This window comes from Trichosurus vulpecula, chromosome 5 (genome assembly GCF_011100635.1).
Source record: "Trichosurus vulpecula isolate mTriVul1 chromosome 5, mTriVul1.pri, whole genome shotgun sequence".
Lineage (NCBI taxonomy): Eukaryota > Metazoa > Chordata > Mammalia > Diprotodontia > Phalangeridae > Trichosurus > Trichosurus vulpecula.
The window spans coordinates 118,263,707-118,278,484 of record NC_050577.1 but is presented as its reverse complement, the minus strand read 5'-3'; the positions used below and the strand labels follow the sequence as shown (position 1 = coordinate 118,278,484).

The window sequence follows — 14,778 nt, the reverse complement described above, 5'->3', positions numbered from 1 at the left end:
TCTTTAAGAATGGGACCCAGGTCTCCTTTTTCCTTCTATTCCTCCACCTGCTTAGAATAATCAATCACCATATATGTAGGCACTGAATAAATATAAGTTGATTTAGGGAAGATGAAAAATTAGCACTATAATCTGGTAAAATAAAAGTTCCTTGAGGGCAGGGGTTGTTTGGCTTTTGTGTTTATATTTCTAGCACCTAGTCTGATGTAGGTATCTTATAAATGTTTGTTGAATTGATACAGGCTAAATTATCTTCTCTAAAATTATCTGCTCTATCACCTTATCCCAAAAGAGAACCAGACAAGACTGGTTGGTACACCATGAATCAGAAAATCTTTACCCCCAAAACATAACCTGTTTTTAAAAACATATTTCCCTAAGGGAATTTCTCAGGTTTAAAAGGAGATTCCTTAAGACTAAAAAGGTATACATAAATTCACATAAACCATGTTTTTCTCTCTACATACAGACCTTACACACAAATAAATTACATTACTACTTTAAAACTTCTGCACTTTAGTTAAGGGCAGATAATCAAGTATGCAAAATGGGAATATAATTCCCAACAAAAAGTTAAATAAAATGAGGAAACAGAAACCAAATTAACATTCTTTAAGAAACATCTCATCATTCATTCAGAAATAAGCCATTAAAAAACTCACCATACAGAGCTGTCCAAGTTTGATTAATTACATCTAGACACACAGTTCCTGACCTGAAAAAGATAGAAATAGTAGCATTTTAAGAAATTTAGTCTCTTAGGTCTGGCAATTTTTATTTCTCATGAAAAATGAAACATATTTTGATTATTATGTAATTCATCATTTTATAAAATAATCACATCCACTTAGTAAATTTTTATGGCAGAAAAACAATGCTGAGATGCTCATAATTAGATTCGCTCAAAAATGATGTAGATGTAGACCACAGAACAATCTTGAGTTTTAAAGTCTCACTATATTACAATCAAAATGAAGAAAAAGCACATCTATATTTGTTTAAATGACAATAAAAGTGAGATTCAACTGTAACCACTTATAATTACATTCATTTTCACTAACAGGTTTTTTAAAAATGTGTATATATTGAACAATGATCAACTGTGAAAGACTTAGTTATTCTGATCAATACAATGATTCAAGACAGTCCTGAAGGACTGATGATGAAAAAAGCTAACTCAACTACCAGAGAGAGAACTGATGAATTGAGTGTAAAATGAAGTATATTTTTTTGAGGGTTGAACAAGGAAATAAGGGTACTGTACATAAAGAGAACTCTGACAATGTACCTATGCAAAGAGAATGAGGTAAGGTATACTACTGTCAATATTAGGTATAAGTAAATAGAATTCTAGTTACGGTGGTAAGGAAAATATAAGTTGTACAGTGGTCTTACAACAAACTCCTTTACAGTATCAAACTTCCACAATTAACAATTCCAAATGTTGGTAGACTCTGAAAATATCTTTTTTTTTTTAAAATAAGGGTAAAACAGAAAGAGGATCTCTTTAATTAGAAGTGCTTCCTACTAAAATTTTAATTAAACTACTTGAAATTTTTACTTACGCTTCATCAATGTTGGGATGGAAAATTTTATTCATGAATCCTGTAAAAAGAAATGTTAATTAGTAGCAAAAAATACCCAAAGAACAGTTTGTAGATTTCAAATGAGCTCTCTCAAATAATTTCAACACTTCAAAATAAATGTGATGATATACACAAAAAGTATTTTAAAACAAAGTTTTTGTTATTACAAAGTTATTGAGATAGTTCTAATTAGAGAAACACATAATACAATTTTGCAAGCCAGTATATGTTTGAAGGAAGGGAGAACTGACGTTTCCTACATACAAATGCCTTTAAACAAAGTTGTTGTTTTGTTTTTTAACTAAAGGTTTCCTTCAAGAAAATAATGCTAAACATTAAATGTTTCACATTGTTAGCATATTCAAACCTTTTTTTGCTCAACACTAACTTCTTCTGAAGATCCTTCTGGGCATTACCCAGATACATTGGGGGCACAGCACTAAACAACTTCACAAACCTCAAAACAGCCAGTTACCTTTGGCATTTTACAAGGACAATGACTCACTGAATTAAAACACATCCTTCAACTTCATTACGCTTATTTCTGGAAATCTATGTTTGAAGGAAACTACAGGGTCTTGAGAAATGGCTCAAAAAGTCAATTTTTTTCCCATATAAAAATACTCAGTTTCGGAATAGCTAAATTTGGAAACAATCAGTACTATCATATTCTCCTGGATTAACAAGTATGCAACAAAGAAGGGCAATATCAGAGTTCAGTAAGATCCTCAAAGTCCATTAGTCCAACTTATGCCTAAACAGGGTGCCCTCCCCCTACCTTACACTAGTCAGGACAAGTGGTCATCCAGCTTCCTGAAGACCTCCATCAAGAAGGAACTAAACTATCTCCTGAAACAAACCATTACACTTGTGGATAATTATTAAGTTCTTACTTCCACTCAATCCAACCACCAATTATTAAGTGCCACTATATACAGTACACAGTGCTAAGCACTGAGGACTAAAACACAAAACAATACTTCTTGCTTTCAAGGACCTAACATTCTACTCGGGAAGATACAGCATCTATGTAGATAAGGAAATACATGATAATTTGAGAAGTAATAATTTAGATCACTAAGAACTAAGGAGATCAGGAAAGATTTCCCATAGGATATAGTAAGTTAGTTCAGTACTAAAGAAAGCTAGGGAGTGTAACAGTCAGAAGGAGGAGGACATTGCAGGCATGTAAGTAAAAATGTAATGCTAGGTTCAGGGAATGCCAAGTAGGCAAATTTGGCAGGAACACAGAGTACGAAGGGGAAAAGTCTGAAAAGGTATTCCTGGAGCCAAGTTGCAAAGACCCTGAAAGGCCAACATGTGCCTCTCTGAAACTTCCACCAATTGTTCCTAGTGGCAGGACCGGGAGTCAGAAGCAGAATAAATCTAATCTCTTTTCCATGGGACAGCTCTTCAAGGATTTCCAGACAGCTATCACATCATTCCCTTCCTAGTAAATATTCTCTTCTCCAGGCTAAGTAGCCCTGGTTCCATCAACTGATCTTTGTATGGCAAGGTCTTCTGTACCTTTGTCATTCTGATCACTATCCTCTTGACACACTGTTGAACTTGTCAATGTCTTCCCTAAAATATGGTGCTCAGAACTAAACACAATACTCTTTCAACAAAAGAAATTTCTAGTCAACTAAAACTAGTCTTGTATTTCCTCAGCTGATTTGTCTTTGGTTCTGATAAATTTAAGATAGTTTCAAGCAAATCAAGACCTAACGTCAAATGTGATGTTAGATTATAATAGTGCTCTCTCTTACTTTGAATGGATCCATCTATGTTCATCACGTTCAAAAGTTTAAAATCATTACCCCTATCTTCAATGTAATCTAACTGCAATCTACCCTTTTGGACATCCCCTAAGGTTGTCTTTCATTCTTATACTTTGTTTCCTTTCTATTTCTGCTGTTTTCCTACACTTCATTACTTTTTGGGGAGGAGGAAGGGAAGGAGAAGAGGTAACAGTGAGTTGATTTCCGTAAGAAATTCTTTGTGAGGAACCTTTCTATCAATGAAAATCTGAAATGGTTCTTCAACTTAGTATTAGAGAATTGTTCAGCACACTTAAGAAGTTAAGACACTCACCCTGGCTAACACAGACAATATATACCACTGGCAGGATGTGAACCCAGGTCTTTCTGACTGAGGCACTGTATCTTCACATTCTTCATATACACAGCACCATATTAACTAAATAACTTTTCATTACTTTTCCATTTCATCCCCAAAGTAAAAAAAAAAATCAAAGATGACTTAGTCAATAATAAAACAAATACGTAATGAGTAGTCAGTGCATTTTTAAAAAAGTGACCTAGAATTTTCAGATATTTCCTACCATGAATGGAGCTTTCAATCTAATAATCAATGCAGATACCTAAAAAAGGAAATGTTTCTACCTAACAAGGACCACAGAGATATTTACTAAATTAGGATTCCAGCCTTTTGCTAGATTTAAAAACTCTTTGTATCTTTTTTTCTCCTTAAAGGTAAGAAAAAGAGGAGAATAAAGTAGGACATTTTGATAACCTGGCCCCCTCCTACCTTTCACTAGCCCCTCCAAGCAGTCTATAGTCAAGCTATACTGGCCCACTTGGAGCTCATCAAACGTGTCACCTTAGCCATATTTTCCCTACTTTGGCAACTGTTGCCCCCAAGCCTGAAATGCTTTGGCCCTCAACGTCTGACTTTTGGTTTACTTGGCTTCTTTAAAGACTCAGCTCAAAACCCTTCCTGGTCCCTCAACTGGTTAAGTTCACTTCATTGTCTCACCCACTGGAATTTCTATTTGCTTAAGAGCAACAGCTACTTTTTTGCTTTTCTTTGTATCCCTGGAACTTAGCACAGTGCGCAGCCCATAGTAATTGCATAATAAATGTTGACTGACTGGTGTAAGACCAGAGGGAGAAGACTTAAGCAATAAAGAAAGAAATTCCAGTCATTAAATACTTTCATCAAGAACACATACTAACTCAAGACTATGTACACTAATAACAACAGCCATTCTTTATAGAGTTGTAAGATACGTAAAGTGCTTTTTCATATACACAATCTCCATTGCTACAGTCATTTCAAGGTCTTACCATGTTTATCAACCAATTCTTTTATTAGGTATACTCTATGCTTGCTAGATAAATGGTCCTCTCTGCTCATACCTTACCTAATACTTTGCTTGATAACTCTGATGCACTTAAATAATACTAGGCATTCTAGAGTCAGGAAGATCCAAGTTCAAATTTGAGCTCAGATACTTGACACTCAGATATACAGCTGTGTGACCCTGGGTTAAGTCACTTAACCTCTGTTTGCCTTAATTCACTGGAGAAGGAAATAGCAAACCACTCCAGTATCTTTGCCAAGAAAACCCTCATGGACAGTCTGGTCCACAGGGTCATGAAGAGTTGGACACAACTGAACAACAACAAATGACCTCAACTGTGAGATTCTTTATTCCACTAGCTTAACTAAGGTCTGGTAATTCAAAGATATTTTTGTCTGTGTAATAGTCACAAATGAAGGATAATTAAGATTATTTCCCCTAGAAAGGTTTTTGTGCCATCAGTCCCTGGCTTTGGAAATCCAGTAAAACCTATGGACCTCTTTCTCAGAAAAAAGGTTTGTTGCCTACATTCATAATGGAAGGAAATGCTAAAGTTTCAGCTGAAGGTTAGTAAAAATAAAGATACTGTTTTTCTCATCCATATTTCCAGACCCCCAGAAAATCTGGGGTTAAGAACAACTGTCCTATCCCAAAGGACTAATAATAAAGCATATTATCTGCCTCGAGAAACAGAACTGGTAATGTTTTCATACAGAAGTATGCTATTTTTCACTTTCTTTCACTTTTTTCTTTTATTCAAGTCTTCTTGTACAAAATGACTAATACGTTTTACATAATTGCACATGTATAACCTATATCTGCTTACTGTCTCAGAGGGGGGAGAGGTGGGAGGGAGGGATAGAATTTGGAACTCAAAACTTTAAAAAAAAGTCTGTTCTAGACCAAGAAATAAAGAAAGTATCCTTACCAAAGGGATTGCTAAACCTAAATTTTTGGATGGCAGCCTGGATCAATCAAGGGAAATGAAATGTTAGCAACTTAAGACACCATTTTAGGAAACCATTTCCCACAGGAGTCCTGGGCCTTTCAAAATCATATTTGCAGGAAACAGATGTTTTTAAAAGGATTGCCTACAAGTTTTCAAAATAGTACAAACATTTAAAAATTGTTCCCTTTCATCAGTATCTTGCATCTGAGCCTGGCAAACTTTTCCCCCTAAATTCCTCTGTCAACTTGGTCCTAAAAATCAAAAGTCTGTTGCTATTCTTCTCAGGTTAAAATAAAACCAAACATCTGAACCAAGGAATGACTGAGATGACCCATAAATAAACAGAGGGGGAACAAATGACCAAATTCCACAATAAACAGAAAATGTAACATTTACAGTATGCATTTCAGAGAACTGAATTGACTCAAAAATCTAATGTAAAATTAAGATCAGATGTTCTGAATAATTTGCAAACACTATGGAACAGTGGAAGGAACAATGAATCAAAAATAAGGAGCCCAGGCTCTCTTCCTGAATATCAAGGTCCATCCTTCGGTAGTAGGCCACTGACTCAGCATAATGTTTCTAGCTGTAGAAGGAGATGATAGTATGCTGGACCCACAAGCAGAAGCTAGGTCCTGTACATTTCCTAATATTTTAACAGGGATGGAAGCAATTTAAGCTATAGTCACCTAGGAATGGCACACTACTATTATGTCTTTGGAGACATAAATAGAAACTTTTCCTCTTAGCCAAATTTCTTTCAGGTTTGCTAAGTAGGTTTTGGCAAACCCCTAAACTACACTATATTTTGGTAGAGTATAAAGCACAGGATTCTCCAAAACCACTTATGCAGGGTAATGGGCTAGCAACGGACTGTCGTCCAGTAATTACTCCTCACATTTGCATAGTACTGTATAAAGGTTTTACCAAGTGCTCCTCACGACAATCCTGTGAAGTAGGTAGTCCAAATGTTACTAAGTCAAATTTACAGACAGGAGACCTGCCCAGGCAGTAAGCACCTGAGGCAGGATTCAAACCCAGAAGGGCCAAGCTCAAGCCTGTAGTCATCACATAATACTGTCTCTTGGAGCCCAAGTCACTTTGAGTGAGTGTGTAGGAAACATTAAAATCTAACTAGTGATTAGGTGACATAAAATGGAAATCAGTTACAAAAGGCAGGGTTTACTAGATGATTTTGCTTAAATTAATGGATAGGAGGTTTTTTAAAATTTCTTTTGCCTGGCCTACTGAAAGTACTCTCAGTTAACAAGCCTGGGAAAAGAAATGTTTTAAAGAGTCAAGACAGTCAATAAGTATTATTGAGGAACTACTGTATGGCAGGTATAGTGCTAAGCACTGGGAATACAAGGAAAGACAAAAGACAGTCCCTTCTCTCAATGAGATTGGAGTCTAATGAGGGGACTACATAGATACAACTATTTAAGTATTTACGTGTACACACACACACTAAACTGGAGATGGTCAACAGAAGGAAAGGATTGGCAGTAAGGGAGAATCGGGTAAGGATTCTAAAAGAAGTGGGAGGTTAGCTGGAACTTAAAGGAAGAGAGAAGGCAAGGGTGAAGAGGTAGAGAACTCCAGAGATGGAAGTGAGCCTCCATGAAAAGGCCCACTGCTGGGAGATGGATCTTGTTTGAGGAACAGGCAGGATGTCAGTGCCATTAGACAACAGAGTACTACTGATAGGCAGGAAGGGAGGAGGGGAGATGTTAAGGTATAACAAGCTGGAAAGGTAAGAGGGCCAGGTTGTGAAGAGCTTTGAAAGCCAAACCGAGGAATTTATACTTGATCCTGGAAGTGAAAGGAATCCACTAAAGTTTAATGAAAGAGGAGAGGGGGGAGGGAAGGGCTGGACATGATTGGCAAAGTTACTTTGGCAGCTGAGTGGAAGATGGACTAAAATATAGGGAGACTGGAGGCAGGAAGACCAACAACAGGCTATGACAATCCAAGTGAGATGTAATAAGGTTGGCTGCAGTGTCAGAGGAGACACAGGTGTACAGAGAGATGTTATGAAGGTAAAAATCAACAGGACTTAGAAACAGATTGGATATAGAAAACGAGAGAATAAGGAGACAGGAGTTGAGAGCCTGGGTGACTGGGAGGAGGTGGTACCCTCAACAGCAACAGGGAGGTTCAGCATCTAAGCGGCACAGCACATAGAAAGCTAGGCCTGGAGTCAGGAAGACCTACTTTCAAATCACTTAAGGAGGGGAGGGTATTGGGGGAAAGATAATGAGTTTAGTTGTGACCATGCTGACTTTTAAGATTTCTACAGGGCATCCAGTTCTAGATGTTCAACAGGCAGTACAAGATGTCTAGAGGTTAGGAGAGAGGTTTGGGATTGATAAGTAAATCTAAGAAGCATCAGGATAGAGGTGGCAATTGAAAATCAACTGGTGCTGATCAAGTGAAATAGTAAAGAAGGAGAAGAGAAGAGGGCCCAGGACAGAGCACTATATAGAGCAGGGCTGTCCAACCTTAGGTTTTTATTGAATCAACAGAGAATATACTTTGATTTGCCATTTTAGTGAGAGCTCTGCAGTAGCTCAGCTTCTTTACTAAAGCATTTATGTAAATTTCTATGCTTGTAGGTGGGCTGCATTTTGGACAGCCCTGATATAGAGCATCCACAGGCACAGACATGTGAGTGGTCACAACCTGGATGAAGATCCAACAAAGGAGACTAAGAAGGAAAAAGAATAATTAGGAGAGAGCAATGTCCCAGCAACCTAGACAGAAGAGAGCATCAAGGATAAGAGGGTGATCAACACTGTCAAAGGCTTCAGAGAACTATGAAGATTGAAAAAAGGGCCATTAGGTTTGGTAATTAAGACAGCATTGTTAACTCTGGAGAAGGCAATTTCAGTTGAATGATAAGGTGGGAAGCCAAAGACTGTGCAGAGCTAAGAAAAGGGTAAAAGGAACTGGAGGCACTGAGTAGATGTCCTTCTCCAGGTTAGTCACAAAGCAAAAAAAGATGTGAGATGATAACAAGAGGGAATAGACAGATCAAGTGAGGGAGTTTGAGGATAGGGGGAGACATGGAGATATTTGTAGGCAGTGGGGAAGCAGCAAGTAAAGAGGAAGAAATGACAGTAGGAGAATAGGGGTGATAGACAGGTGGCAACTTGCTAAAAATGGTTTGGAATGGGATTACTTATGCACGTAGAAGGGTTTGCCTTGCCGCTTCTTCATATGAGACAGGGATGAAGGAGGAGATAATAGCAGAAGGCATCTGGGAAATGTGACCAGAGGAGGGAATAAGAAGGAGGTCTTAAGAAAAATGCTTGTTTTTTCCAGCGAAATATGAGACAAGCTTCTCAGCTGAGTGGGCAGAGGGAAGAGCAGCCCTGGCAGGGCTGAGGAGGGATAAGAAGATCTGTAAGAGCTGCTGTGGTGAGTGGGACAGTGAACTTATTAGGGAGGTATACAAGGGCTGTCTTGCATCCATGAGGGCCGAGGAGAGATCATGAGACATAAATTTGCAGTGGACAACACAGTCTCATGATTTTCACTAGGTTCATTCAGCAGCACTTGAGGAGTGAAGGCAGCAGATGGTTTGAGTAAGCTAAGGCTGAGGCTTGGCAGGACAATATCAACAGAAATTGGAGAAGGGAGCAAGAAGCTCAAGAGAAGGAGACAGTATAGAGTTGAACTAGTTCACCAAAGGGTCAAGATGGGAAAGGGGGGAGGGGTATAGATAGTGTCAGGGTAATGGTCTGGGAAAGAAGTGAGGGGTTGAGGGAGAGATGGTCACAGTAAGCACAAAAAAGAAGGTTTAAGGTTGTAAGCATGGCAAAGGTAGGAATGGAATGACAATCGACTATTAGGAGAAATGTCAGAGTTCATGAACATGGAAGGAATAATTGTGGGTGATGGCAAGATCTGAGGTGATCTCTAGCTGAGGTGAGGTCACGGGAAATGAGTAAGTTGAGGAAATGGGAGATTAGGGTGCTTGAGAGAGCATTAACTTGTATGTTGAAGTCCTCTAGTATGAGGGCAGGAGTTGAGGAGGAGGGGACTGTGAACCAGGCAGGCACCAAATTTAATGAGGAAGGAAGAAGAGTATCCTGAAAGTGGGTATTCAACAGCTGCTAGGAATAACTTAATTGGGTGATAAATATGAATGGAATGAACCTCAAATGAGAGGTTCCTGAGTGATGGTGGTAGAACAAGAGTCTGGAGTTGGAGTGGGGGGCAAAGGACATCCTAGCAGACACCGAATTCGAGGTAGGACTTAAAGTGCTACAAAAAGTGGCCAAGGAAGGCTACATTGACAGGACCTAGCCAGGAACCAAATTTCATGTGCAAAGAAAACATCGGGTCCTTTGCTGTCAATAGACAAAAGCCACTAATATCTTGGTCAGGTGGGAGATATGGACGGAGGCAAAGCACTAACTTCCCAACTACAACCAGCGAGAAGGAGGAAGAGGAGGGGGCAGAGGGTGGAGAGGAGACAAGTGAAAGTGCACCCAGTGCTAGACAGGGCATCCAGGGAAGCCAGGTCTCATCAAGGGCCGGAAAATGAAAAGTACCAGGAAAATTATTACTCATCAATTATTCACTGAGTACACTATTCTAAGTCATTTTACTAAGTAAATGGTAGTTATTCTATAATGCAAAAGTACACATTTCAACCCCAAACACAGCAATCACGAGAAAAATAGAGTTCTCCTTTACACTACTATTTTCCTATGCATACTTTGCCCAAAGGGCCAATCTTATTCAAAGCTGGGATACTCAAGCCTTCAAAATGATGGTGGTTCCCCTGCTTGATAGAAGACCTAAGGGGACAGAATTTGAGAAATCTAAATCTAGACACTGTACTTTTATGAAAGCACTACTTTAGTTGTTAAAAGCTTCTAGAAGAATACAACCCAACACCAACAAAATTAAAATTGTCTGGAACATAAAGAAATAAACATATGCTTACTTAATCATTTAGACTTCTAGGCATTCTAACAAGATAGTCTCAATCTGAAAGCCATAACAAGGGATATAAGGAACAAGTTAACACTTGCCAAAAAGACTTTCTGCGTTAAGGTTATCTTCTTTCATTATATTAAACAAAATGACCAAAAAAGTCCAAATTAAATATACAGAAAATAGTATTTCTCCCTCATTAAGTAATAAGCACCATATCTGGCATTTTTGTTTTGGATAATGGCAACCAGCAGAGAAACTTCTAGATGAAGGGGGAAGAGGAGGGAGAAAGAAGAGGACAGGAACTCAGAGAAGGAATATTCTCAGGACTGAACATGTTTCCTCTGGCATGCTTCTTTTCCCTTTGGCACTGCTGTCACCTCTTTAACTATGTTAGTTTGCAACAAGGGAGTTTTCCCAACATTTATTTCCATGCAATCAGGAACTGTTTTGAAGATAATGTTTTGAGGGAATGATTTTTTTAAAACTACTTTTATGCAGGCAAGCTAAATGGAAACCGTAGCCTTTCTTAAAATCTCTGTGGTGTGACATTTTCTTCCCTCCCAGGCATTTTATAATGGTGTTTTCAAAGAACGGCTAAAACCCAGAACTTCTTAAAGAGTTTTTTTAATAACTACTTTGGCACAGGTTTGATAATTACCCCCCCAAAAAAGAAGAAAAAAGCTGACTTTAAAGTCCCCTGCCCCTCATGTTTTGGGTGATGACTGAGTAGGCTATGATGAACAAGAACTGCTGAATAGAGGAAAAGTAAATGATTAGTCATTCCATAAATATAAAAGCACAAGACTTTTATAAATTGGGAAACTATTACAGATTTGAATTGTTCATTTAAATTGACATATTTGTTTCACTTATGGTGAAAAATCACTTGACCCACAAGTTTTTAGCAAATTGGTACAGAAGGTCAATAAAAACATGCCAAGTCATGGGAAAAACAAGTCAGACATTTCAACCTGTCCTCATGCCTAATTCCAGGGGAAGATATGGTATAAAGCAGTGAGGCCTGAGTAACTTCAGAGACTGTGGTTTACAGAAAGATGGTATGGCACAAACGTGTTTTAAGTCTTAAATTTTTGTTTCATTTGATTTGAGGGGTAAAGTAGCCTAAAAAATAGAGAACATTCGTTAATGGTGAAACTGGCTTAAATACAAGGACTAATTACTTATATGTTAAAAGATAGCAACTTCATTCAGAATAATGAGGTGAATTGCAAAGGGACAGACCAGACAAATGATTTATGAAATTCAAAATAATCACATTTTATAATAATCAGACCAAATGCTAAAAACAAACTAAGCCTAGTAATAAACAAATAAAAAGGCTCATCATTTGCAGATAGATCAGAAAATTGTTTTTGCAATGCAAGTGTAAGCAAAAGAATCCCATTTGCAGGTCTCAAAACAGTAAGTTATAATGACATCCTGTATTTGGAATAAAGAAAGCGTTACTGTCCTATAGCAAGACGACAGATGGAAGATAATTCTCCATCAAACTACAAGATGAAAGCTTTCTCACCTATTTACATAAACATTTTAGTCAAGACTTAGTTTCTGCCTTAGAACTTCAGTTCCAATGGCAAATGTCACTAAATCTCTTTCCTTCAGAAAAATAATATTATAAGAATACTAGCTTGGATTTTACCATTAATGTACCCCACAAAGAAAAACAAGACAGAACAAAACAAGAGGCATCGAAGTATTTACTATGAGCCAGGGGCTGTGCTAAGCCCTGGAGATAAAAACACAAGCAAGGAGCTTATACTCTAAAGAGGGAAGTGAAAACGTAACACCCAACAAGGAGTAAAAAGGGGATGGGGGAGGAGAGGGAAGGAGAGAAAAGGTAGCTAAGGCTGAAAATATTCAAGTCCCATGCAGGAGAGCATGGTGGTGCAGTCTGGAGAATCAGAAGCTCAGAAGGAAGGGGCCTGGGCCTGTCCTCAAAATGAAGGCCATAGAAAGAGCTCACACTGAGAAGGGGACCAGAATAGCAAAGGGCATGCTACAGCCCTAGGTATACAGGGACGTACTAGGATGAGAAGGTAGCTGAGTCAGTGGTAAAGACCAGAATATCAAAAGCACATCCAGAAGGGGAATGAATTACAACTCTGAGATTGTACTACAGGTGAAATACAGGGATATTGGCTTAAATACAGACGCATATAACAAAGATATGGTACTAAAGTCATCACAGGCTCCTTGAAACAGTGGCAGGCCTCCTAACTTAAGAGAAAGAACTGGTAGGAAGCCTTCGGCTTTTGCACAGGAAACCCGTTCAGAAGGGAAAAGGGAAAAGAACATGTCCCCGTTGGCTTTTTGTGCCCTCAAGTATAAATACACCCTTTTCTACATATTATCACTAACCTGAGAGGTGGTGCAGTGTAGTAGATCGAGCAGACTGGATGACCATTCAAAGTTTTGTTTCTGACAACTACAGGCTCTGTGACTCTGAGCAAGCCCCTCAACCTCCCAGTGCTGTAGGCAACTCTCTAAGGCCATACATCCAAGAACCGTTGGGATCCATATTGGTGGTTTCCTCACTGTGACCTTTGCTAGGTCTGAACAAGAAAATAACTAATCCATCAGAATCACTGGATTTTCAGTGACCCATCCACATCCTGACCCAGACATAGGGGTGAAGATCAGAACAGAACTAACTAGCTCACGTGGAAGATCTAATCCATTAATCTGCACTAACTAGGCACTAAATACCCATAGACATTCTACATTAAAAAAAAAATACAAACTTCCCAAAGACTGGTCCTCTGTTTCAACTGAATTACGTTTATTAAATGTGTGACATCTTGTAAGGCGTGAGACTAGGGACACACACTTATGCCTTCGGGAAGCTTTCATTCTACTGATGATAGAGTATAATGTAGCATAAGCAGATAAGGAAATAGAAAGGCATTTCAAGAGGGAGAGTGCATTAACAACTAGGGGCTAGGAGGAGTGCAGTACGAAGTAGAATCCAAGGATTTTAATAGGTAGAGGTGAGAGGACAGTATACATTCAAGCATGAGGTACAGGTTGTGCGACAGTAAAGAGACAAGAGACAGCATACTAAATTCAAAGATGAGCTGGTAGGCAAGTCTGGCTAGAATGCAAAGTGCATTAAAGGGAGGAACAGAATTTAAGCAGAGAAAGCAGAGAGAGTTAGACTATAGATGGCTTTAAATGCCAAGCTAAGTGTGTGTTTTATTCTGAATAGTAGCAATAAAGAATCCCTGAAAATTTGGTCAGATCTATGTCTTAAGACATAATTGCAAGAGAGTGGGGACCCCAAAAGTAGCGACATCAATTAGGCTAACCCAACAGCTCAGGTGAGAGATGGGTGATGAGGGAAGTCAGGTGGCACAACAGATGAAACGCTGGACCTGAGTTGGGAAACTCTAAGGTCAAACCCTCTCTCAGACACTTAACAACAGTGACCCTGGGCAAGTCACTCTGCTTATCTGCCTCAGTTTTCTCATCAGCGGATAATAATACCACTTATCTCTCAGGATTACTGTGGGGACAAAATGAGAAATGCATAAAGTACTTTGCAAATTTTAAAGTGCTATGTAAATGCAAACTATGATAATGAAGATGATTATGATGATGAGGGTCTACACAATGGTCTAATGAAGGTCTAAACTATAACTTGGTAACCTTGAAGAAAGCAGTTAACAGAATAGTAGGGCTGAAGCCAAGTTATAAGAGGTTGACAAAGAGGAGACCAAGTAAAGGAAATTCTATAGGTATGCTCAACGATGCTACAGGGACAGTAAAGTTCCAAGGAAAAGTAAACAGAAGATTGATTTAGTAATGTTACAATAGGTTAGTAACTTTACAGCAGTTGCACTGAGTGTCCACCAGTCATCTCTGAATACTCCATTAGCTATTATTGCCTAAGGAATTAATATTTACCCAGATTTTGAAATTTACCTAGGTGAGTTACGATTTTTTTGAAAAGCTACTGAGTGATTTGTAAATGTTTTCCACTAACCCCCCCCCCCTTTCTTTGTAAATTAAAGAATGTTACGCATTCTGGTTTTTATACTACATAGAATAAAATGGAGTGTACCCAGGGTCGGAGTCAAGACAGCAGCTGGAAAACAGGAACTCTTTCCAGAAACTTGCTTAAGCTCTCCCCCAAATCTGTCCAAACACCTGTAAAAAATGGCTCT

The 14,778-nt window shown here is 38.5% G+C and overlaps 1 protein-coding gene across 1 annotated transcript in view; it reads right to left on the bottom strand.

Moving 5' to 3' along the window:
* UBE2H (ubiquitin conjugating enzyme E2 H) overlaps positions 1-14,778 on the bottom strand; it is a 151,622-nt gene that overhangs the window by 27,693 nt on the left and 109,151 nt on the right. Inside the window, exons 4-5 of the mRNA XM_036759303.1 lie at positions 1,566-1,605; positions 663-715 (exon numbers count right to left, since the gene is read on the bottom strand). Of these exons, the coding sequence (XP_036615198.1) occupies positions 663-715; positions 1,566-1,605 (93 nt within the window). The remainder of the gene's footprint in view (positions 1-662; positions 716-1,565; positions 1,606-14,778) is intronic.